The sequence below is a fragment of the Triplophysa rosa genome, linkage group LG4, assembly GCF_024868665.1.
Source record: "Triplophysa rosa linkage group LG4, Trosa_1v2, whole genome shotgun sequence".
NCBI lineage: Eukaryota > Metazoa > Chordata > Actinopteri > Cypriniformes > Nemacheilidae > Triplophysa > Triplophysa rosa.
In genome coordinates, this window is record NC_079893.1 from 16404128 (window position 1) to 16430759 (window position 26632).

The following is a 26632-nucleotide window of genomic DNA, read 5'->3' on the forward strand; positions in this document are numbered from 1 at the left end:
CATCACAAGTCTGCGGTAGTGCGTGAGTCTGCTATTTACCCTGTTAAGCTGTTTTAACTGTTGAACTGGACTGTTGCCTGTTGTTAGTTAAGATTATTTGAGCTTGTTTATTTAATTATTCGTTAGTCGTTGACTGATTGCTAAGGTGTTAGCATTTTTGTTCCGTTGCTACTGAAGTCACATTAAATTAATTGCCGTTAGCCGTTCGTTACGGCTTGACATTATAATTTTGCACTTAAAACGTACGGAGCAAGTTTGTTTGCTGTTTGATCCGTGGCCCATTCAAGTCGTTCAGGCTGTGTTTTGCTAATCGAGAAGGCGTGTTCCAGCTGTATTCTGTTCGCGCTAATCTCAACACTTACTTAAGCAGTGCCTCTGCGCTGGCGCAGAGTGAAGACCGATGAGTGTAAAGACCTGCGACTCTACCTGCGCGACTCCACCGAGCAAAGACACCAGCAAGGCACATCACTATATTTAACATAAGCTTTGTTTTTATTTACGTGTATTCTAACACCATGTGTTTCAAGTTTATTCCTGTACTCCACCACTTACAACGTTCTCACCCAAGACGCAAGGCATGACGCGCTCACTTTCACGTGCGTCCCCTTCTACACCTCTGTCTCTCTCTATGGGTCTCTGGAACTGCCAGTCAGCTGTGAACAAGACTGACTTCATCCATGCGTTTGCCAGCCAGTCTGACATTCACATTCTTGGTCTTACTGAGACATGGATTCGTCCTGAAGACTCAGCCACACCCGCTGCTCTCTCCACAAACTACTCCTTCTCTCACTCTCCCCGCCAAACCGGAAGAGGAGGAGGCACAGGTTTGCTTATCAACAATAATTGGAAATATTCCCCACTATCTTCCCTATGCAACAACCATTCATTTGAATACCATGCTGTTAATATCACTTTTCCCACTCAGCTCAGTGTTGTTGTAGTTTACCGCCCCCCAGGTCCTCTTCACAACTTCATTGAAGAGATAGATGTGTTGCTCTCATCATTCCCGGAGGATAACGGCCCTCTTGTAGTCTTCGGGGACTTCAACATCCACCTATAGAAACCCTATGCCTCTGACTTCCACACCCTCACCGCCTCGTTCGACCTCAAGCGCCTCGCCACAGCCTGTACTCACAGATCAGGAAACCAGCTTGATCTCATCTACACCCGTAACTCCACCACAGATAACATTCAAGTCACACCTCTTCACATTTCTGACCACTTCTTCATCACTTTCAACATACTCCTTCCTATATGCACTACACCAACACCACCACCTGTTTATTTTAGACGGAACCTCCGCTCTCTCTCCCCTAGCACCCTCTCTGCTAAAGTCACATCCTCTCTTCCCTCCAACTTTGCATCTCTAGATGCTGACACCGCCACCGACACCTTATGCTCAACACTTACATCCTGTCTAGATAACCTTTGTCCTCTGTCCTCCAGACCAGCACACGCCACCCCCTCCTGCCCCTGGCTGTCTGACATCCTCCGTGAACAACGGAGTACACTCAGGGCTGCTGAAAGGAAATGGCACAAGACCAAGAATCCTGCTGACCAAGGGGACTACCAGTCACTACTGTCCTCCTTCTCTGCTAGTGTTACCACAGCTAAAACGTCTTTCTATACCACCAAGGTAAGCAATGCGCCTAACACTCGGCAGCTTTTCAAGACGTTTAACCCTCTTCTTTGCCCCCCTCCTCCCCCACCCACTTCATCTTTAACCGCGGAGGACTACGCTGTATTTTTCACTGAGAAAACATCATCCATCAGCGAACAATTCTTAGCACCTCAGACCTCGGTACACACCTCCCTCACTTAAAACATTGAACTATCCTCTTTCACCCCACTGACTGACACTGAAGTCACCAGACTTCTCTCCAGCCACCCCACCACCTGTCCCCTTGACCCAATACCCTCCCATCTCCTTCAGGCCACATCCAGCACACTCGCACCTGCACTCACACACATCATCAACACCTCCCTGCTCACCGGCACCTTTCCATCCACATTCAAACAGGCCCAGTTCACACCCCTACTGAAGAAACCCACATTGGACCCCTCTACTACCGACAGTTACAGACCTGTCTCTCTCCTCCCATTTATTGCAAAAACACTTGAAAGGGCAGCTTTCAACCAGGTGTCGTCCTACCTATCCCAGAACAAACTACTGGATGACAAGCAGTCTGGCTTCAAAACAAACCACTCCACTGAGACTGCACTGCTATCGGTCACAGAAGCACTGCGGCTAGCCAAGGCGGACTCTAAATCCTCGGTCCTGATTCTGCTAGACCTATCTGCAGCGTTTGACACTGTCAATCACCAGATACTGCTAGCAACCCTGTCATCACTAGGAATCTCAGGCTCTCCTCTCTGCTGGTTCAAATCCTACCTCTCCGGCAGATCCTTCAGGGTGTCATGGAGAGGCTCGCTGTCCACTGCCCACCACATGATCACTGGGGTCCCTCAGGGATCGGTGCTTGGACCGCTACTTTTTTCCATCTACACGTCATCCTTGGGACCTATCATAAGGGCACACGGCTTCTCCTATCACTGTTATGCTGACGACACCCAGATCTACATCTCGTTTCACCCGGACGATACCACTGTAGCAGCTCGCATTGCTGCCTGCCTAGAGGACATCTCGGCTTGGATGAAAGAGCATCACCTCCAGCTGAACCCTGCCAAGACAGAACTACTCGTGTTTCCGGCACACCCCACGGTGCAACACGATCTCACCATCCGACTTGGCAATACCACAATCACTCCTTCCAAAACAGCCAGGAACCTCGGAGTCATATTTGATGAACAGCTGTCCTTCAATGATCACATTGCAAAGACAACGCGGTCATGCCGATATGCCTTATTCAACATTAGAAAGGTTAGACCCTATCTCACTGAGCATGCGGCACAACTCCTTGTCCAGGCCCTGGTAATCTCAAGGTTGGACTACTGCAATGCTCTCCTTGCTGGTCTTCCTGCAAAGGCTATCAAACCGCTCCAGCTGGTTCAGAATGCAGCAGCACGCCTCATCTTCCAACAGCCCAAAAGGGCTCATGTGACGCCCCTTTACATCTCCCTATACTGGCTACCGGTTGAAGCCCGTATCAGATTCAAGTCACTAATGCTTGCCTACAGGACTATAACTGGATCTGCACCGACATACTTTCACACCCTCCTACACTCCTACACCCCATCAAGATCCCTGCGTTCAGCAAACCAGCGGCGTCTTGTACTGCCTTCCCATAAGGGCAGTAAATCGCTTTCCCGCTCATTCTCATTCACAACTCCTTCTTGGTGGAACATTCTTCCTAATTCGGTCCGGTCAACCACATCTCTCACAACATTCAAAAAACTACTTAAAACCCACCTCTTCTGTGAATACTTAACAGACAAATGAAGAAGAAAAAAAAACACTAACCCTCTCGCTTTCTCGCAACAGGTAATGGTCTAGCTTTTGTTAAAACTAGTAACTTTGTATTGGCACCTATTGCATTATTGCTCCTGTATGACATCGCTTATTGCTCCTTATACTCTTTCTAAGTCGCTTTGGATAAAGGGGTAGGGATAAAGGGTCGCTTTGGAGGGGGGTAGCTGGAGGTGTTGATGGCTGTGTAGAGAGGTGGTCAGTGTGTGTGGTGTGAGACCAGGGGTTTCAAATCTACAGTAAAACTTATTCAGGTCATCAGCAAGCTGATGATTTGCCTCAGTGCTGGGGGATGGTGTCTTGTAGTCTGTAATGTCTTTCAGGCCTTTCCACACCGAGACAGGGTCGTTTGCTGAAAACTGGTTTTCCAGCTTTTTAGTGTAGGTCTTCTAAGCCACTCTAATTTCCTTTGTCAGTGTGTTCTTGGCCTGATTGTACAAAATTCTGTCCCCACTCCTGTTGGCATCCTCTTTGGCCTGGCGAAGCTGTCTGAGTTTTGGTGTGAACCATGGTTTGTTGTTATTATATGTTAGATATGTCCTGGTAGGAATGCACGTGTTCTCACAGTAATTGATGTATGATGTTACAGTCTCTGTGAGCTCGTCAAGATCGATGGCCGCAGCTTCAAAAATACTTCAATCAGTACAGTCGAAGCAGGCTTTTAAGGACCGCTCTGCTTCGTTGTTCCATTTCTTTACAGTCCTTACTACTGGGTCAGCAGATTTAAGTTTTTGTCTGTATGTTGGGAGAAGATTAACCAGGCAGTGGTCAGAGAGTCCTAAAGCTGCTCTGGGGACGGAGCGATATGCATCCTTTATTGTGGTATGGCAGTGGTCCAAAATATTATTGTCTCTGGTGGGGCATGTAATGTGTTGTTTGAATTTTGGCAGTTCACGTGTAAGTTTTGCTTAATTAAAGTCTCCGAGAATAATTATAACAGAGTCAGGGTGTTGTTGTTCTGTGTCTGCAATCTGATCAGCCAACTATTGTAGCGCGGCGCTCACGTGCGCTTGCGGAGGAATTTAAACACTTAAGAGAATGAACGAGGAAAACTCCCACGGTGAGTAGAAAGGCTTACAGTTAATGAAGAGCACTTTTCACGCTTGACATTTCACGCTTTTCATCTGATGCCTTTTCATTGAAATCATGATTGTACTGGCTAATCAGCAGCTTTTCCAGATTTGCAACAGAGATTCTATTTACTGTAGCAGATTGACAGTCATCATTGAATTTGGAATCACCTCTTAAGGGTCATTTAACTACTCACCCTACTTGAGTTTTGATTGCATATGGGCCCTCGCCTTCACTATTTATGATCTCCCAGGGCTCTATGACCTTTGAGGCGTTCGTTCCTGTCAGCAACTTGATGTTTCCCTCAATTTCTGGGACACTGACCTTCTGTAGGTATGGCCACCTTGCAAGATCCTGTTTTGTGGGTATGTTTTCAATAGTGACTGGCATCTCTTTCTGTGTAAACACATCAGGTAACTGCATTAAATTATCCTCTTACATATGTTGGCAAACACTGTAGACAAAGACTTATCTGTACATTCTATTCCAAGCAGCACCCGAGTGTCCTCTGGTTTAACCTTGTCAGCCTTAACAGCTTTGACTCTTACTGGCACACCTGAGAGGACATTTTCTTGTTTACCAGCCCCAATATGCCCACATGCTGGCTGCATTACAGCGGAAGTGTTCAATGTGTCTGCTGTGTTCTTCTTTTCTCGTTTTATGTTTTGTTCCACTTGCTCAATATGGAGGACACTCGGTTGCTGCTTGGAACAGAATTTACAGATAAGTCTTTGTCTACAGTGTTTGCTAATATGACCTTGATGTAGACAACCAAAACATATTCCTCTTTTCTCAATGACGTATATTTTCTCCCCATGTTTATTTTTCTTAAACAGCTTACAGTATTATAACTACTTCCACCAGACTTGGGCTTGACTTTAATAATAATAATAATAATAATATGTTTTATTTATAAAGTAACTTTCCCAAGCTCAAGGTCGCTGTACAAAGGTAGTGGATAACATCGAGTCAGACACAGATACAAGTATCAAACAGACATCAGATTTTCAAGATGGTGCCGCCGCGTTCGGTTGTTGTTGAAGCGTGGTAGGAGCCGGATCTAGGTGACATGAAGACGAGCTAGTCCATGAAATAAGGTCAGAAACAGAATAAGGGGTGATAGGAAAAAAGCCAGACAGAACATCATTTAGGGGTTGAAATGGAGACCAATTTGTGGGAACGTCAGTAGTTTAATGATAAGGTGCCATAGGTCTATTGTATTTTAGCCTTTAAGAAATGTAGAAAGGAGTCACAGAGATCAGGTGAGACAGAAGATTGATGTGTTGGGGGGTTAATTATTTTGCTAACAGTTGAAAAAAGTGCCTTTGGTCTATTTTTAGCAGTATTAATTATAGAGGAGTAGTTTGCTATACGTGCCGTAGTGAGCGCAGACTTATATTTTAACTGTTGCGCCAGGAGATTTTGATAATGTACATCTAGTCTGCCATTCCTATACAAATGCTCAAGCTATCTGCCAATTTGTTTAAGCAGCTGGAGCTCAGCCGTGTACCAAGGAGATGTGTGAGAGGAAAGTACCCGTTTAGTGATCATGGGCGTGTTAGTCTGTGGTTTCAGAAATTGTAGAGTTATAGACAGAGAGAACAGCAGAAGGACAGTGAAAGTCTGAGTATGTGGAGAGAGAAGGTGCATTAATAGAATTTGAGAAGGACAGTGGATCAACAGATTTAGTATTGTGGTAAGTAATAGTACGCTTCTGGGGTAGTTCAGGGAGAGGGAAATCAAATATGATTTTTATCAGGTTGTGATCAGATATACAAGTCTGTGAGCCAGATACAGAGACATTGTTAATACCAGTAGGGAAGACGAGATCAAGCGTGTGACCATGGCGGTGGGTGGGAAAGTTGACATGTTGTATTAAGTTGAAGTTATCAAGAGTGAAACTAAGGTCACTGGCCTTAGTGCAGGCAGTGTCAAAATGTATATTAAAATCACCAAGCAGGATAACATAAGGGCATACAGCAAAGGCCAGAGTGAGCAGTTCATTTAATTCAGAGAGAAAATCAAGCAGTGGTTTGTGAGGACGATATATTAGTATAACCAAGAGAGAGATGTGACCAAGTAGCTTGAATGCCGTATACTTAAAAGATTTTTCATTATGAAACTCAACCACGACAGCTTCATAGTATCACGGTACACAACTGCAAGGCCACCTCCACTACCACATGAACGTGGCTTAAAAATATATATTTATAACCAGAGGGAGTAAGGAGATTTAAGTGCATGTAGTGATTTGGTATTTGCCATGTTTCCGTGAGGAATAACACATCGTCGCTGTCGGGCGGAAACCTCCAAAATGTCCAAATTTGGTCAATTTCATATTTTTTCACAAATCGATGCTATTGGTCAGACCCCATGTGGGTCTGTTATTTTTTACAAATTATTAATCCATCTAAAGTGTTGAAAATAGCTTGAGAGCAAATCTCTTAACTCCATTGGACACTTCAACTGTCTGAGAAGTCTCGTAACTCCACCTCTTCTTCACTCCGCGGGAGCTTCTCGGCATTACGTCTCCTGATTGAAAGTTTTTTAGACAATAACGAGTGAAAATAGTTAGGTTAGATACATTTGAGTAGGTCTGTTTTGTTAAAAATCGATAGCTATAATGCTTCGGTGCAGAAGGAAGCCCGTGAGCCACGAAGGTAAGTTTGCGAGCAGATTCGGCTAATTTCCGCCTATTAGACAGCCTAGTCAGCTCATCGTTTTTTGTATTACATCACTTATAGTTCTTAAACCTTTAAAATAGAGTTTAGGAAGATGTATGTAACCACAGTCGTTAGCTTTGGTTAACGATTGAAGCCTTTTCTCTTGTCAAGAGGCTCAACGCGACCGCCGACTTTATTTGCATGCAGATTAATTTCCGCCTATATTAGACAGCCTGTTTAACGTTTTATTTTGGTATTGCATCACTCATAGCTCTAACGTTTAAAATAGAGTTTAGGAAGATTTATGTAACCACAATCATTAGCTTTCATTAGCTTTTAAAGCCTAGTCTCTTGTCAAAAGGCTCAACACGACCACAGACTTTGATGAACACTGCTGGCAGCAGCGACGTCTGTGTCCGTACCATTCTTATCAATGACTGCGTAATCTCGTATCTCCCTGCTCCCAAATTATAAACCTTGTATCTCCAATTAAACATGGTTTTGGGGAAATGTTGTGTTAATGTTGGTACACAACAGTATATGATAGCAATATAAGGTATAATACCAACTTTAACGATTACAATGTTTAATAACTCAAAAAATATGCAGTTTTTTTAACTTCCTGAAAAATAATGGTTTTGGATATACGAGGATTCCGCCCGACAGCGACGATATCCAATTGCATATCAATAATGAGTTCATGAAGAACAGCTGTTTTTTCAGAGAGTGAGCGATAGTTTAGAAGTGCATTCTTAGAAGCTATATAGCATATATATATATAAGTCTTTCCTCCTTGGCCAGGGGCATTAAAAACGCTGTGTTTCTTGAATAATCCACAATCAAAGTGCTACGAGTGTCACGGTTTCCCTCTGTCTCTCCCCGTGTTTCCCCCTTGGACTTCATTACCCACACTCCCGAACTTGTGTCTTGTCAAGTATCACCGCAGCTGTCAACGATTCCTCCCTAACCCGAATTTTCCATATATTCTCACTGTGTTCTTGTATCCCTTGTCGAGTCTTAAATGTAACCCTTATGTTCTAGTCTCGTGAATGTTCTACCTATCTGTTGATCATAAAAGTGTTTTGTTTCGTACTCATCGTTGTCAGTAGTTCCTGTGACGTTCTGTTACAGAAGACTCGACCACCAGAAATAGATTTTATCGGCTTCACCTCTCCAGAGAAAATTCTCCAGTATCAGCTTTGCCAAGACAGCTATTCTCTGGAGAGGTACGTGTAGGACTTTTTGGACATTTGCCATCGTGTGAGTTGGGATGACCGCTCGATCAACACATGCTTTCTGATGGGATTAGATGATGTCTCCATCGGTGTCTGTCTCTGGAATTCCGGGACAGATCCATGGTCGAGTTTATCAGTCTCATCCTGAAAATGAATTCATTGGAAGAAGGTTGAAGTTAAAGCAGAGAGAAGAATAGAGCATGGATTTATGACTTGTCGAGTCTTAAATGTAACCCTTATATTCTAGTCTAGTGTAATACGTTCAAGATAATGGAAGGAAGGAGACAGGGTCGGCGTAGCTGGTAAGAGGTTTATTAACTCAAAATAAAACACAAAGCAAAAAGAAATAATATTTAAATTGGCCTCCTGGCACAATCGCTCGTACTCTCTGTACAGCCTGGGTTTCTCTCGCTCCAGCTCTCTCGGTCTCTCGCCCTGTATAGCCGCGCTTCTCTCTTCCTTTGTCCTCCGCTCGTGTTGGCTTTTATTCTCTTCTCGCCAATCACTGAAACAAGAGACAGGTGTTTATGATCATCCTTTGACCTACTTATTTCCCGCCGGTTTCCCGTCCCTTTCTCTCCAGACTTCGCTGGACCACACCCCCCTTGCCACATCTTGTAAATGTTCTACCTTTCCGCTGATCGTTAAAGTGTTTTGTTTAGTACTCATCGTTGTCAGTGGTTCCTGGGACGTTCTGTTACAACGAGTGGGTTGTCTGTTGGTGCAGATCGAAGGAATGCATTGCAGAGATTTGCAATGTTCAAAACGCCGGAACCTGGTGGAGCGGTGAGCATAGTGTAGGGGATTCAATGAGGAGCAGTATTATTTAAACACTATTCTCCACCAAATTTGTAAGAATTATCATGAGCCTTGATCACAATTATAAGTAATATGAGTTTGGTTCCAAGACGAGATAAACGCCTGTAGCGAAGAAGGCGGGACGAGAGCCGTGGGGCAGGAAGGCGGGGCCGGTGGCGTGAGTGATAATGAGTATCAGCTGTACGCGCACCGGTCCCGCATGCCTCACGGGGGAGCTCGGGAGCATAAGAGGACGAGCGACAGGACTGCCGACGAGAGAGGACCGGGCCCGGACATTGGTTAAGTTTAGTTTATGTTCGTGTTTACGGAAGTCGTCCGCGAGGGGCTGCCGGCATGTTACTTTTGTATTTTTGTGTACTTATTTTTGAGCCGGAGCCTGCTGCCATTCGCCATGGGAAGGGGAGGAGCAGGAAACGGGAACCCGCGACCGACTGCCCTCGGGGAACAGCCATCGCCAACCGCCAGGAGGCGAAAGAGGATCGGGTCGCCCCGGAGCGTCCCACACCACTGCATAGCACCGCGAGGAAGAGCCTCTCGGCTGGTTGAGGATGGAGCGACAGCGTGTCAGGGAACCGGACAACATTTTTTTTTTCTCCTCTCTCCCCCCTCTCTCCTCCCTGTCGCTCGGGGTGCTCCCGGCTCTGTTCTCTCGTCTCATAGGTGCGTACCCCCAGGCGCTGGGGTTCTCAAGGGGGGGCCCCCCGGGGGGGAGTAAGCACAGGCGCGGTGGTACCCCCTGGCCTGTGAGGGGCGATGGGGGTATGTAGCGAAGAAGGCGGGACGAGAGCCGTGGGGCAGGAAGGCGGGGCCGGTGGCGTGAGGGATAATGAGTATCAGCTGTACGCGCACCGGTCCCGCAAGCCTCACGGGGGAGCTCGGGAGCATAAGAGGATGAGTGACAGGACTGCCGACGAGAGAGGACCAGGCCCGGACATTGGTTAAGTTTTGTTTATGTTCGTGTTGCCGACAGTCGTCCGCGAGGGGCTGCCGGCTTGTTACTTTTGTATTTTTGTGTATTTATTTTTGATTAAAGTTTGTTTACATGTTCGCCGGTTCCCGCCTCCTTCCTTCCCGTTTTATTGACCTTTATTACAAGTGGTTTTCATCTTGCCACTTTCTTTGTAAAGAAAACACATTTTTACTCAAATTAATAAAAATGGATTTATAGCGTTTTGGAACCAAAGTCTTCATATATTCTCCACCAACCTTTGTAAGGGAAACAAATATCAGCCCAAATGGGGATTAATTTAATTGATTATGATCAATTATACTTATCTGGATCAAATTCATGATTCACTCTTAATGTTAACAATCAGTTAACATTACGAGCAGGTAGCAAGAATCAGCATGATTAGGGACTCCGGATTATGAGCATGAACTACAAACAATGTCACATGTGACATAAAACAGGACTTTTACTTAGACTAGACACATACTAATCTAACATACACACACATATATTTTAGCATTGGAAGAAGGTTGGAGTTGAAGTAAAGAGAAGCACAAAGCATGAATTTATGGCAGTATTTGATATTCAGAAGATCAATTGCCTGAACAAAACATCAGTTTCTTACTTGTAAAGCACCTTTGTTAAAAGGATTAATGATGCTCTATGCATCCATTAATAAGACTAAGTATGATACTTGCATGTCTTGCCCATCAAAAGAAAGAAAGTGTCTTGATGCAGTTTGTTGAGGCTCCAGTTGATCTTGGTTGGACGTGATCAGCGAGAACCAGTTTGATGCAGAGGATCTGTATCTGGAAAGATGAGGGCGCAGCTTGGCACAAACTTAGGGGTCCGGGTAAAGTCTTCTTCTAGTCCATCCTTTAGAGATAGTCCTAGCCCTGTAGAGGTGGCACGGACAGAACCCGAACAAAAAAGAAGAGCAAAAACACAAGAAGAGAGAAAAAAGATAAGAACCAGAAGCGGAAGAGACGGTGGTCTCTTTTAAACTGTAAGAATGTCACATCTTACAGATGTGACTGACCAATCAGGAGATGCCACCTTTGGAGGGAAAGTTTACATTTATATTTACATTTTAGCAATGAAGGGGAGGTATCACTCCTCCCCTTCATTGCTAAAACTCTTGAACGGGTGGTATGTAACCAGCTCTCATCCTTTCGCACCCAGAACAACCTCCTGGACAGCCACCAGTCTGGTTTCAAGAGCGGTCATTCCACTGAGACTGCGCTGCTCTCAGTCATTGAAGCCCTGAGACTGGCAAGAGCCGCCTCTAACTCATCTGCACTTATCCTACTGGATCTGTCTGCCTTTGACACTGTTAACCACCACATACTCCTGTCGACCCTCAAGACTATGGGTGTCTCTGGAGTGGTGCTACAATGGTTCAGGTCTTACCTCACAGGTAGGACATTTAGAGTATCCTGGAGAGGAGAGGTCTCTGAGTCCCGACATCTCGACACAGGGGTGCCTCAGGGCTCAGTGCTTGGTCCGTTGCTATTTTCTGTATACATGACATCCCTAGGCTCTGTCATTCGGAAACATGGCTTTTCCTATCACTGCTATGCGGATGATAAACAACTCCACCTGTCATTTCAGCCTGACGATCCAGCCTGTTTCTGCACGCATTTCAGCATGCCTAGCCGACATCTCGCTCTAGATGAATGACCATCACTTGCAGCTGAACCTTGCTAAAACAGAACTGCTTGTAATCCCGGCCGACACAAAGAGTCATCACAACTTCTCCATTCAACTGGGCTCATCAACCATCACATCTTCCAGAATGGCAAGAAACCTGGGAGTGGTGATCGACGATCAGCTTAACTTCACTGATCATGTTGCCAGCACCACCCGGTCCTGTAGATTCATCCTCTACAATATCAGGAAAATTAGACCTTTCCTATCCCAGCACGCTACGCAAGTCCTAGTCCAGGCTCTTGTTCTGTCCAGACTGGACTACTGATCCAGAATGCGGCAGAAAGAGTGGTCTTCAATGAACCGAAGAGAGCGCACGTCACTCCTCTCTTCACTAAGTTACATTGGCTCCCTATAGTCGCCCGAATCAAATTCAAGACTCTGCTCCTGGCCTACAAGACCACCACTGACTTGGCACCCCCTTACCTTCACTCGCTAATGCAGATGTATATACCCACCAGATCCCTACGCTCTGCAAACGAATGACGTCTTGTGGTGCCATCCCAAAAAAGTAAAAGATCTCTCTCACGTACCTTCTCGGGATCGGTTCCACATTTATGGAATGATCTGCCCGCTGCTACAAGATCAGCAGATTCTGTAGCCATCTTTAAAAACCGTCTGAAAACACATCTCTTCCGTCAACACCTGACTGATCTGCTCTGACTTCTATCTCTTTCCTACTCTTTAAAAAAAAAAACTTTCCTCTGTATACTGTGATAGGCTATATGAGACCAATTTTCTTTTTGCACTTATGCTTTTTGTTGTCCTTATGTTGTTCCAATTGCTTCCATTGTTTCCCTCATCTGTAAGTCGCTTTGGATAAAAGCGTCTGCTAAATGACTAAATGTAAATGTAAATGTACATTTAATCATTTAGCAGACGCTTTTATCCAAAGCGACTTACAGAGAGTTCAGGTAGCAATAAGCGATATGTTATACAGGAGCAATAATACAATAGGTGCTAATACAAAATTACTAGTTTCAACAAAAGCCAGACCAATACCTGTTGAGAGAAAGAGAGAGGGTTCGTTTTTTTACCCATTCATTTGTCTGTCAAGTATTCACAGAAGATATGGGTTTTAAGTAGTTTTTTTAATGTTGTGAGATAACTGACCCGACTGAGTTAGGAAGAATGTTCCACCAGGAAGGAGTTGTGAAGGAGAATAAGTGGGAAAGTTAATTGTCTTTGTCTTCCAACATGGTGTTTTGCATGTGGAAGCTGATTGGGTGTTCATTAATACAACTTCTAAGAGTTTAATAAAACTGTAACAAGAGTTCAGGGGAACAGGAAGGAAGAGGCTGGAATCAGGGTAGAGCTGACGACTACAACCTTTATTTATTATACTACACACAAGCGCTGTACGCGCATATATCAATACTCCCACTTCAGTGGATGAAAAAGTATTTTACTGGCTCCGAGCCTCTCGCTTCAGTCCGCAGCTCGCTCGTCCAGAGTTCCGCATTCCCAGCCGTCAGCTCTGGTCTCTCTCCTCGATTGTCTCTGCCTTGCTGGCTTTTAAGCCTCCCCACGCCAGTTACTGGAATAAGGCACAGGTGTTCATTATTTGTGTGAGCACCACTCACTCACCGCTCGTCTCCTCACTCTCTCTCCCGCTGCAGACTTCGCTGAACCACGCCCCCCTTGCCACAAAAACTAATATGAAAAGAGTTACCAAAACACAACAAACATTAACATCACAAGGAAATCACAAATGCAGCTTGTAGATGCATTGTTAGCCTCAGAAAAACAGCCGAGCCGGGGCAACGCTCAGCTAACCTACCAAGAACAAGCAACAACGCCATCTGCGAACAGATACACAGCCAGCCGAAAAGTGGAAACATTACAGCGAGAGGAGGGTGGGAAAAAAGCCACAAACAAGAATGTGACAGTGACAAGGTGGCCGACGAAAAGACCATAATCCAGCGGACATAGCAAGCGCTTGCAGTAGGCACATAGAAGCGACCAATTCCCGAAATACAAGTAGGAGCACAGATGAGACGATACACCGACGAACAACATATTGGAGACAATTGGGGATAATATATTGGAGACAGTGAAGATGTTTGCAGCATGAAGCAGCAGCCAGACGCGCTCTGCGTTCTCACACTGGAACCGGAAGCGAGTAGCTTTGATATGAATGCAACATCTCAGCACTTTAGTGAATGGCTTGTCTTTAGCTCTGCTGATTGACTTATCCTGAATATCCCCAAATACTTAGTCAGAAGCTACTTTTACTTGCTTTTCAATGAACTGAAAACTATCTTTAAATTGTGGCCTGTTTTTTGTATTATCTTGAAATTGCCAAACATATGATCTCCATCTTTCTTTCAATTTGTAGGGAAGTTTCATGACAAGGATTTTCATGTTGGAAGACAAGTTAATTCCGTGTGAATATTTCATGCCCTCCCTTGTATTACAGCAACTCCTCAAGAAAATTGCAAAGGCTTGTAATGCTTTAGAATCCTTGTTTTATCACAGGCCATTGTAATGCTTTCTCCATATAGGCAGAACACACTCTGAATTCATCTCTAAAATGTTCCTGTAGTAAATCCTTGGCTCTTTTATAGCCTACATTTGGAGACATATGAAGGCAACTCCTGACTAACTCTCTGGGCAAGCCACTAGTGTACTGATCAAGAAAATACAGCCTATCAGCGTCATTATCTGTTTTAAGATAAATTACAAACTCAAAAGCTTTTATAAATGTCCTTTACTTCAATATATCTCTATCAAACGTCAAGATCTTCTTTTGAGGAAGACATGAACTCTGATTCTGCTTGACCAGTAATGATGTTATGCAGTGTTCGAATTGTGTCAAGGCTCTTGGGGGGTCCCCTAACCAGTCTTCAAAAAAAAAAACAGACGGAGCTGCCAGTACAAGCATCAATCACATGGTAGTTTGGATCATTTTAGTAATTTGACCACATTACACGCATAAATGTCTTTAACATGTTGATAATCCATTAAAAGAGATCCACATGAGGGAGAGATTAAAATACATTTTTTTGCAGTGACCATGCTATCGATCTTGCTGTAATTTTTTTATTTTGCATTGTAGCCTAGATTTGTTGACTTTAATTGTACAGCTATTGTTAGAGAGGACAGGAAGAAAAGTGGGAGGGTTCGGGAAAGGACCACGAGACGGGAATCGAACCCAGGTCGCCCGATGCCCAACCATGCCAAGTGTCGAAGCTCTGCCCACTAGGCTATTGGCTGTCTTCCAATCTCTTAAAAAATCTCTTAAACTTATTTATAGCAATAGGAATAACAAGTTTTTCAAAATGTATGATAACATTTTCTTACTAATTGAGATTTTCCTGTCCTCTTATTTTCCTTATTGTTTTCTTGTCTTTTGATTGTTCTTTATATTATTGTAATGCGGTGCTGTTCCCTTTTTTTGGAATATTAATAAAAATCATTGGAGCCAGTGAGGGAGAGGACACGTCACCTCATGCAGAAGCGTATGAGCGTTTTAAACGTGATTCATCTCCTGATAATGTAGATCAAGTATATGAAAATAATCCATATGAACAGGGATGCACATAAGTGGTGCGCAGGTGCGCATGCGCGACCAAAATTAAAAATGCACTCTGTAAATAAGTTTAGAACGCTCATTTGCGTACTGACATGGTTGAAACCTTTTGATGCACAATCACTGTTTTAGACCGACTAAATGTAATACTGGATAAGATTTCCGTTTGTACTGAATGCTGCCAAAACTACGGATATCTCGTTTGTTCCCGGTGTTAAACGGGACCTGGGTGTAAATGATGAAAAACGGAGTATTGGTAGCTCCGCCTTAGTTGGTTCTGCTTTCGTTAGAAGCACTGCGCTGCACGTCTACCAAAACACCGCTTCTCTTAAACTTTCTAAAACGACAAGCTGTTTAAACTTGACACTTGCACGCAGCTTGTGTTTCTCTATGCTATACTCGATCCTAGCTCCGCACCGCAAGTCTCCATGTGCGCTCGCAAGTGCACTTCCCAGCAACCTGACAAAAATCTAAAAGGTTGTAGTATATAGTATTATCCCACTTTATTATTTTGTTTATTGTTCATTAAAAAGTAACTACTTTTTTACTTGTATTTTTACCTATTAAATATAATTTGTCACTCTATGTGCAATGTGAGCACCAAACCGAATCTCCAGGTGCTCTCTTGAGAACCAGATAGAAAAACTTATGTGCACCCCTGCATATGAACATGCAGGAAAAGAAAAATGAATGTCATTCCTTTGGGCAAAAGCAGAAGCCTTCCGGTCAAAGTCGGCACTCATGTTTGCAGAAGGGAGAGCAAAATAATCTATGGGGAATGCGAAAGTTTTCTGAGGGAAAGAAAAATATTCTTGGGGAAACGCAAAAGTTTTGCAAAGGAACGCACTTTTGGGGAGAGCAAAATATTTTCACTCCCTTTCCTATTTTTCCACCACCTGTATGTCCCTTTAGTGGCTCAGTGTCACATCTGTTTTGACAATGTGAGATAACATTGGACATAAAGAAAGACTTGCATATCAAAATGATACTAGGCTAACTGTAAAGTTTTAAGATAAACACTTTCAATATGAGAGGATCCACACGCAGCCAGTGTCTTGCTGCGACATCTCTGTACATGTCTTCATTGAACACTGTGTGGCGCACTTGAGCGTGCATGGATTTTTCAGATAGAAATGACATTTAGTTTTATGAAATTTGTACTAATAATGGACAAAAGTGTTTTGTTTTAGCATGATAATTAGACAAAAAATAATTTTGTGTTCTTAGATGTCTATTTTTAATGAAAAACCAGGGACCCCCCAAGTTCACTATTTTAGACCTTATGAGAGGTCCCTTAAAGGTCAGTTTATGGTTCTGCGTAGGACCTACGCCGTAACATACGGCGTAGCCTACGTACGTAGACGACGCCGTCGTGAACATTTATGGTTCTGCGTTGAGAGTATGCGTCATACTGCAATTACACCGCCGAAACGCTAGTTGGCTCTTTGTGTTTTCATGGGTTTGCTCTTCTTCGCCGATGTTTTGTGTGTGTGTATGCTAGTGTTTGCAAACGACAATGGAAGCCAAACCGACGTTAGAGGAAATCTCTCTCCAAGAATTCACCGCGATCTGACAGTCTTATAGTCCGCCGAAGAGGAGTCATACAGATGCGTGTATTTCCGAACCTCTTCAATCAGACGCTCAGTAACTTGGTCGATGTCGATGCTCACCATGTTGTTCTTTTGTGGACTCTGAACTTGCCGGAAGAAGACACCAGAGAAGAAGATGCCGGAAATGCGTAGAAGGAAGTACGATGCTGCCAAACCGACCAATCACAGCGCTTGCGGTCCGCGTAGGGTCCGCGTTGAGTTGACGCGTTGTTACATTTTTGGAGAGGTGCGCGTCAGGCTACGGCGTAGGGTACGCACAGGGTACGCGGCTCTGCGTAGGCTACGCCGTAGGTTTTGGCGTAGGTCCTACGCAGAACCATAAACTGACCTTAAGGCTTATGAGGGGTCCGGGATCGCCCCAGCCCCCCCTCAATTCGAACCCTGATGTTATGTCATTTTGGTGTTTGAGAATGTCTACAAGACTATCACGGGGTAAGTTTGGTATCCGAGATAAATTTTCCCACTAGGTCTCCCACTAGCACCATTGTGGCCTTTTGGCACTAGCGGCACAGCAATGAGTTGAACAGTATCCTTGGGGCGAACACTTAGGGTATGTACCACAGAAAGAGCTTTTGAGGCTTTTCCTTAATATTTTCCTTTCCTTATTTAACGCTTCTTCTTCATCTTCCAAGTCATGTTTTTTCTTTGAGTGCAGCCACCTTAGCCAAAATGGCTGCTCTTTCGGCTTCCACCTTTAAACTTGCAGATGCAACTGAAAATGGTACTGCTTTAGAACCATGTCTGGAAACCTGAGATATGCTGTTTTTATGACCAACTTCACTTACATGAGACTCAGATTATTTGGATACTCCAGACAGCCATTCATAAACAGAAAAGAGAAAGCATTGATATCTGCCATTTTAGGTTTAAACCATTCGGTCACATCTTCAACTGCCTTTTCTTCTGACAACTATTCTTTATATGTTTCATACAAAGATTTAAAATCATACAACAAACTGGTAAATTTACTCAAAATTCCCTTTACTTCTTGTATACATGAAGCATTTTCCATGAGTTCTAATATTATATTCTTTCTCTTGGTTAATTGGGCAAGCTTTCCTTTTCGAACATTTTGTATCTTAGCTACATGAAAAATGAATTAACCTCTATGGTGGCTGAACAAAAATAGGTTTGACGCTCAGCACCCCAAAAATCTACTGTCCACAGGTTGCAGTTTTAAAAATGAGATAATATCCCAACAAACATGTGGACATTTAATGACTGTTGAAAAGACGTCAGTCTGACACGTCCCGTCATGGTTGAAAAATAGTTTCAAAATGAAAGTTGAATGGACATCTTTGATGTCACCTGGCCGTGATTTCAACGTCTTTTCTACTCGTCCCTGGATGTCCAAATTTGTCCTCTTCTGGACGTGTATTATTAGATATGTTGCTGCTTAATTTAAGCGTATATATATGCATGCGTTTAACATAACCACACACCCATTGTGTAACATCGTGTAAGGCAAACAATTATGTCTTAAGGTTTACGTGCCTTAAATTGACATAGTTTCAAAAAAAGTTAAAAATCGGTCCAGTCTGACCTGAACGTCTATACAACGTTTTAAAAACGTGTACATCACAAACAATAACACATTATTTGTAGACTTAGGCAAAAATAAGTGTGTAATAAACTCAATAAAAGGGAAGGAAGGAGGCGGGAACCGGAGAACATTCCAACACTTTTAATCAAAATAAATAAACAATAAATCAGCAGTAAAAAAGGCCGGCAGTCGACTGTGAGGTGGCTGCCGGCCTTTTATACTGGCCACACAAACATAAACAAACTTAATATGTCTGGGCCCGGTCCTCTCTCGCCCTATCCTCCTGTCGTTTGTCCTTTTATGCTTCCGATCTCCGCATGGAACTAAGAAATGAACTAAGAAATGTAGTTATGGTCATGCAAGGCCGGTGACACTCATTATCAATCGCGCCACCGGCCTCGCTTCCTCCTCCCACGGCTCTCGTCACGCCTCCCTCGTCACATACCCCCATCGCCCCTCACAGGCCGAGGGGTACCCACGAGACTGTGCTTACTCCCCCCCCCCCCGGGGGGGCCAGTCTCAACGGCCTCAGCGCCTGGCGGTATGGACAGAAGAGACGAGAGAACGGAGACGGAAGCACCAGGAGCAACAGGGGCGAGAGAGGAAACAGAAAAAAAAAAAATTGGTCCAGTTCCCCGACACGCTGTCGCTCGGTCCTCAGCCAGCCGAGAGGCTCTTTCTCGCAGTGCCATGCGGTGGTACTGGACGCTCCCTCACTCCTCCTCCGCCCCCTGGTGGCCGGCGATGGCTCCTCCAACTGAGGGCAGCCGGCAGCAAGTCCCCCGCTTCCTGCCCCTCCCCTATCTGGCGGACCGCAGCAGGCTCCGGCCCACGGCCAGCGGGGCTGACCTCTCCCTCTTGGATGGCAGCCACCCCACCTCAGACCCAGGAACACGCCGCGAGGTCTTCGCCCCGTCCGGGCACACGCACCAGCACCACCGCCTCAAGCAGCCGCTCGCGGACTCCCCTCGTCCGCGCTGCCCGAACTATTCGGCACCGCGATCCCCCTCAGCGGCGAGGGCTCTTCGACAGCATGTCCCTCCTTCCTCCCGGGTTTCGGCACCACTGTAATAAACTCAATAAAAGGGAAGGAAAGAGGCGAGAACCGGAGAACATTCCAACAGTTTTAATCAAAATAAATAAACAATAAATCAGCAGTAAAAAACATAAACAAACTTAATATGTCCGGGCCCGGTCCTCTCTCGCTGTATCCTCCTGTCGTTCATCCTTTTATGCTTCCGATATCCTCCGTGAGAGATACGAGGCCGGTGTGACGGCCAGCTGACACTCATTATCAATCGCGCCACCGGCCTCGCTTCCTCCTCCCACGGCTCTCGTCATGCCTCCCTCATCACAAAGTGTTTTAATTAATCACAACATATTTTATAGTCAACATCACATTTTTTAATTGTCTTCCATTTGTTAATCAGCTACTATTCAAACAAGAAAACAAAAATAGTAGAATTTCAATAGCAATGGAATTTTACATTAATGTTAAGCAGCCATTAATCAAACATGAAAATAACAAAAGTACAGTGTTATAGTTAACACATATGTAACTACTTATGTACATATGTAACTATTTTTTTCAAAATGTTTACTCTCATTTTCTTGGTTCCCGACCACCAGCTCTTCCAGGGCTGTGAATCATGTGTTACACCATTGATGTATGGAAGTCAGAGCTATGGCACTACCAATTATTTCCTAACAGTCTTGTATTACTGTTAAATAGCAATAAAACAAGTAAACAACAAAATACTGGATTATGGTTAACACATGTGTAAATGTTTGTTACCTGAATGAGTCGGTGAAAAATGATTATGGCTCATTTTTTATATCCACCACCCCCAGTGTGCTTCAGGTGTTCTGCCATTGCTGCATCTGTTGCATTTGGGCTACACCTGTTCAAAGCATCTGAATGAGAGAAGAGAATATGAATATTAAAAAAGTAGAAAAAAAATCAAAGGCAAAATTTGAGGTAAATGACATGAACTTGTTTTGAAAAAGTCTTGTGATCCTACGACTAAATTTAAAATACATAGAAGATTGTAATTAACATGTATAACAAGTTATTTTTCTCTAGAATAATCTTATGTCAATAAAAGTTACTAATAACACTAGAATAAACTTTTAGGGTAGCAAAAGCACCTGAAGAGTACTGCATTCCATGCTGTTCGGTTTGATAGGTGAACTTCAGCAAATAGCTGGCATTCTGGATCATGGCAAGTCTACATAATCTATTAGGAGTCTAGATTGTGACAAAAAATATATGTTAGATTAGTGAAAAAACAGCATTTGCCCCCTCCGTCTTCAATGCCACGGTGGTACCCTTGAGAAAGACCCTTAACCAGGTGTGTAAACCTGGTAAAACCTGATGTTCTTGTAGAGAATGTCCACTGATTCACTTAATAGGACTAGGTGTTATAATCCCACTATTCGGGCGAATTGAACAAATGGCTGTATATATATCGTTCTGCTAAGTAAAACCAATCATCTCGGGTGAAACAATTAATTTAGTCGTCCATTTAGCCGCTTTTATCAGCTTTAATTTCAATGTCTTTTTGCTGATATTGTTAATATTTTAGTTTTCGTATATGGAAGCATTAATATTAACTCCAGGAGCAGAAGTCGGGTGAGTACAATCTCTCCATTTTTGAAAACTGTTCACTTCACGCCGCCACTGCTGTACTCGAGCGTGAGATATCGCTTAACAGCACGGGCGCAATTTTCTCAACTTCTGTACTATTTAATGAGCGGCAGTGAGCCAACCGTAAGCTTACTGGAATATAATAAATATAAACGGTGCTTCCAAGAGTTACCGCTTGTAAACTACAACCTGTCTGTATCACGTACTCAGCGTGCATACGTTTCCAAATGGCGCTTCCAAGAGTGACCACCGGTTAAATACAATCTGTCTGTATCACGCACTCAGCGTGCATAAGTTTTCTAAATGGCGCTTCCAAGAGTGACCGCTGGTTAAATACAAACTGTCTGTATCATGCACTCAGCGTGCAGAAGTTTTCTAAATGGCGCTATGACCGCCGGTTAAATACAACCTGTCTGTATCATGCACCCAGCATGCAGAAGTTTTCTAAATGGCGCTTCCAAGAGTGACCGCCGGTTAAATACATCCTGTCTGTATCATGCACTCAGCGTGCATACGTTTTCTAAATGGCACTTCCAAGAGTGACCGCTGGTTAAATACAACCTGCCTGTATCATGTGCATAAGTTTTCTAAAAAAATCTTGCAATGTCATAAGGCAAAAATTACCTTTACATAGTATAGCTTTGAATGGCTTCTTTTCAAGTTGATCACCACCCCTCATACTGCATTTCACCATTAAGGCATTTAACACGATTCTGTAAAAGAAATTAATCAGGATTACTTCACCTCAGAAAATTGTAGTGTTTTCAGATTTGTTGCGGTCACTAGCATGGTTCATTTGTTAACTACCCAAATATATATGTACAGTATATATACAGAGAGAGAGAGAGAGAGAGAGAGAGAGAGAGAGAGAAACAAACAAACAAACACAAACTAACATGTGCACACACACATTCTTTGTCACAATCCAGTCTCTTAATAGAAGATTGCAGACTTGTGCAGATTGCAATTGGGCTTGATGATTTTGTTATCAATTTCCCAGCAAGAAGCATAAAATAGCACAACTCAAGTGTAGAAACAACCTTTTAGGGTAAAGCCTAACTTTAACCCTACTACGTTTTAGCCTGCTAGCTAATTTTAGCCAAACTCAAACTACATGTCCGTTGACAATGTGCGCATCATTTCTTAAGGTTCCTTCGTGTCCAACAAGTAAAACTCAACCACATTAATAAAACAATACAAAATGTACTTACCCAACAGTAGTTTTGTAGTACTCCGTCACTTTTCGAAAACCAAACTGCCATTCTCAAGTCCTCCTCCACCATGGCCATACTGAAACGGAAATGCATCATCGCTCTATCGCGAGATCGCAGGATTTTGAAAAATCGCGAGATTTGTTACAAAATCTTAAGAAAATGTTACAAAATCAGTTTGGGCAATCATCCACTTTAAATTGTGAAAGGAAATATTTATAACATTATATCTGATGTATATGTATATGCATAACAACATAAATTGTAATGTAGGCCTAAAGAAAACATCTCGAATAATGACTACAATGCAGTAGCTTTGTAATCACTTGACCACACAGGGCACTTTGCAAATATAATTTGTTAAACTAACTTAGATGAATACAAATGATCGTGTGTTTAAAAAATGTTTTCCTGCTTTTTACAATGGGTGTTGCGTGACGTGTAAAGGTCAAGGACGTCGGTGGACGTCTATTCACAACATTTGGGGGCACTCAAATGAATCATTTCAGTATTATTCAATGTGAAAGCACAATAGCCTTTGCATATTTCATAAGAATTTTACAGAGGGTCATTATGGACTAAAAATGCAAATGTAAAAAGGACGTCACTAGAGGACCTCCTCTCACAACCGATTCACAACAGGGTATTTATAGAATTACACGTAGCTAAAAGTCAGAGTAACAATTGTACATTCAACCCCAGAGAACTGTTGACATGCACACATGTATCTGAATGCATTTTTAAGAAATGTTCTGCGTCACATATTTTTACCGATTTATGCCGTCCTACCGTGACTATAAAGATGGTATCTTCCTGTTCTGGCCACACCCACAGGAAGATTTACTGCCCCTTTATTGCCGGAGGTCAGCCTAGATGGAATAGATGGAGCCACTAGATGGAATAAATCTCAAATAATATTGTATAGTACTTAAAATATAACAGACATAATTTAAATAATGGCTTCTACGAGAGTCAAAAATGATAATTATCCCTTATCAGTTTAAACCACTTCAAATTGATTTTGTTTCCTAGAATTACATTTAACACTGACTAATTGGTCTTTAGGTCTGTGCACATCGCTACCAGCGACGCTTATTTGTGGGTACACATCAAGAACTGCGTGACATCACAGGGCGTTGCTATGTATTAAGTCAAGACTTGAAAATTAACGAAGGCTCAGATGAAGATGGAGGTGACTGGATGTTCTGTAATGGAAGGACCAGAGGACACGAGCGTTTTGGTGTGTGTCAGCAGGGTCTGTCTGCCACATTCACAAAGGACTACCACTATCTGGTGTTTGGGGCACCAGGAGCTTACAACTGGAAAGGTATTGTTGGAGTATAGATCTTGTTTTTGCAATGTATAGAAGGTAATTTTTACCTGTTTTGGCTGCTCTATTAAAACATTAAATGTTTAGTGAAAATCCAGCCTCAAATTAGATGGTGTATTTATTTGTGGCTGGCCACACAAAAGGCTACAGTCAAAAATTGAAGTTAAATTCATTAGACTTATTCTGTTTAACCCACTCCTTTCACTTCGTTTCTTTCAACCCTTCACACAAATATTTTCCCCTTCACTTACTGGGTGTATGTCAGGAGTGGTACGGGTGGAGCAGAAAAATAGCTCTCTGTGGGAAAATGGAATATATGACGATGGCCCCTATGAGGTTGGAGACGAGAGCCGACTTGACCCAGAGCTGGTGCCTGTTCCTGCCAGCAGCTATTTAGGTGAGTCCACCATCTTCACATTCCATTTTTCATCCATGTCATACAAAAACTCGTAACCTCAGGACTTCATGTGACTTTGTGTTCATGAGTCTTTCTGAAGACCTCTTGTTGGCTGGTGGGGGAGATATGTGATCTTTTCCAGTGTTTTTGTTTGGATGCAGAGAAATAGTAGAATGGAAGGGAAATATATTTTATGTCTATTTATAGCTCTGTGTTTTATGTAGTGCAAATCCTTGTTTGTGGAATTGTAGTTGTGCTGTTAATGACTTGCATGTCACGTAACCACCATGATCAGTTGGTGTGTCAGTCACCCTCCCTTCAGGGTACCAAGAATAACGTTTGTTTAGCTGTTTATGGGATTGAGGGATTTTCTGAATGCAAACTTTAAACATTTATTTGTTTGACCTGTCTGTCATATGGTCATTGTGCTGTTATCATAAATCTACATTTTGTCCTTATGTACAGTGTAAGTGCAAATGTAAACGTTGTAGCTCTGTTACCAGTCACTTCATTTATTTGTTTAGGTTCATTAACATGGGTCAACTGTTTTAACATTATAGTGGGGCCCAGCCAAATCAATCATTTCAGAATGTCTCGATGACTTATAATGCATTGTTTATGACTTTCATCATTAAATATGACTCCTTTGTGAAAAGCCAACCAAAGTATTTTTTTATGATTTACGGTTTTCAATAAAATCATACTACACAATCTACATTTACATTTACATTTATGCATTTGGCAGACGCTTTTATTCAAAGCGACTTACATTACATTATTAAGGTTGTAAAGAACATTAATGTGAAAATATAATTTTTATACCTTCAATATTGACTAAGTCCATGCCAAAGTTTTAAATCATACTGATAATTCATGATTGGAATCAAATTTCGATGTTCATTTCTCATAATTCGATTTTGAGATTTAAAGGGGACATATGGTGCGAATACGTGTTTTTCTGTGTTTTTGGTGTGTTATAAGTTGCCCATGCATGAATTAGACACGTAAAATTGCAAAATTAAAGTGTCTGAACAAAATATGCATTCATCTAAAAGCGAATGCTCACCCAGACCTGTCTGAAACGCCTCGTGTAACCACACCCCCACAAATCTACGTCAGTTCGTGGTATGATTTGACTAAGACCGCCCAAATGTATACGCAAGTAATGTGTGTATACTTGTCAGTACAATTACTTTGGAACCTGATGTTCCAAATATGGTAACGTTACATTTCTGTCACACGCTTGCAGTATTCGACCAATCCCTATGCACAGGTTAACTGGCCAATCATAGCACACCTCGCTTTTCAGAGTGATGAGCTTTGTAAAAAATCTGTGCATTTCAGAGAGGCAGGTCAAAGAGGCGATACAAACATGCATGGTATGTGGAAAATACAGCATTCTTGAAGCTTCGTGTATACACATTGCATTACATCTTAAACAAATGATAATATTCGTTTTAGCCATGTCATATGACCCCTTTAAGCCTTGTTTTCTCTGACAATCAATTGACATATTCTTTTGGTTAGCAAATTAGTTGGCACCCTCTGATTAGTTGTGTCTGTTGTAGGTTTCTCTTTGGACTCTGGAAAAATGCTGACTAAAAAAGGTCAGTTGACTATTGTAGCTGGGGCTCCAAGAGCCAATCACAGTGGATCAGTTGTACTACTAAGAAAGGAAGCAGATAAGTCATTAATGTTGTCAGCTGAGTACATCCTAGAGGGAGAGGGTCTTGCCTCTTCATTTGGTTATGACCTTACAGTACTTGACATCAATGCAGATGGGTAAGATCCACTTTTCAGCAGAAACATTATAAAGCTTTATAATAATAGCAAAATTTATAAAGCCATATATTGTTTTATTAAGCATGTTTTATACTCATGTAAATGTTCTTACAGTGTTATAATATACATGTATTAGTGACAAATGCTGGCAGGTATCAAATATTGCATGCTCTGGTCAGTACATTGTTGTAGTGGTCATAAATGTATACTTATTCTGCTCTAATTATTGAACAGGTGGCAAGATATTGTAGTCGGTGCACCTCAGTACTTCATTAAAGATGAAGATATTGGCGGGGCTGTCTATGTATACATTAATAAGGAAGGGGCTTGGGACAAAATAACACCTAAAAGATATGATGGCGCCGCCTATTCCATGTTTGGTTTGGCTGTGGAAAACATGGGCGATGTGAATCTCGATGGTTATCATGGTAAGAAACAGAAATGTGCACAAGTGAATACAGCAGTGTCAAAAAGTGTATAACCACTGCTGAAAATAGTTTCTCTTAGTTTTTTTTCAGCTGCAAATAATTTAAGCCCTGAATTTAGGTTAGAATCAATTAACAAATCCAAAAGAAACAAAACAGGCAGATTTTAAAAACAGGGAAAAAGCAACCAAGGTAGAGTCAGTGATCCAGAAACGCAAGTTCAAAAAATGGGCAAAAGATCATATCCAGAGGTGGGTAGAGTAGCCACAATCTTTACTCAAGTA

General features: G+C 42.7%; 1 protein-coding gene across 3 annotated transcripts in view; it reads left to right on the forward strand.

Annotated features, from left to right (window-relative positions):
• Positions 1-26632, forward strand: part of itga6b (integrin, alpha 6b) — a 315524-nt gene that overhangs the window by 126513 nt on the left and 162379 nt on the right. For 2 of the 3 annotated variants that reach the window (XM_057330982.1, XM_057330983.1), the window contains 4 exons: positions 23480-23741; positions 24010-24141; positions 25710-25923; positions 26158-26351. In XM_057330982.1, coding sequence (XP_057186965.1) covers positions 23480-23741; positions 24010-24141; positions 25710-25923; positions 26158-26351 — 802 coding nt within the window. The remainder of the gene's footprint in view (positions 1-23479; positions 23742-24009; positions 24142-25709; positions 25924-26157; positions 26352-26632) is intronic. The other variant, XM_057330984.1, reaches the window with a different exon arrangement.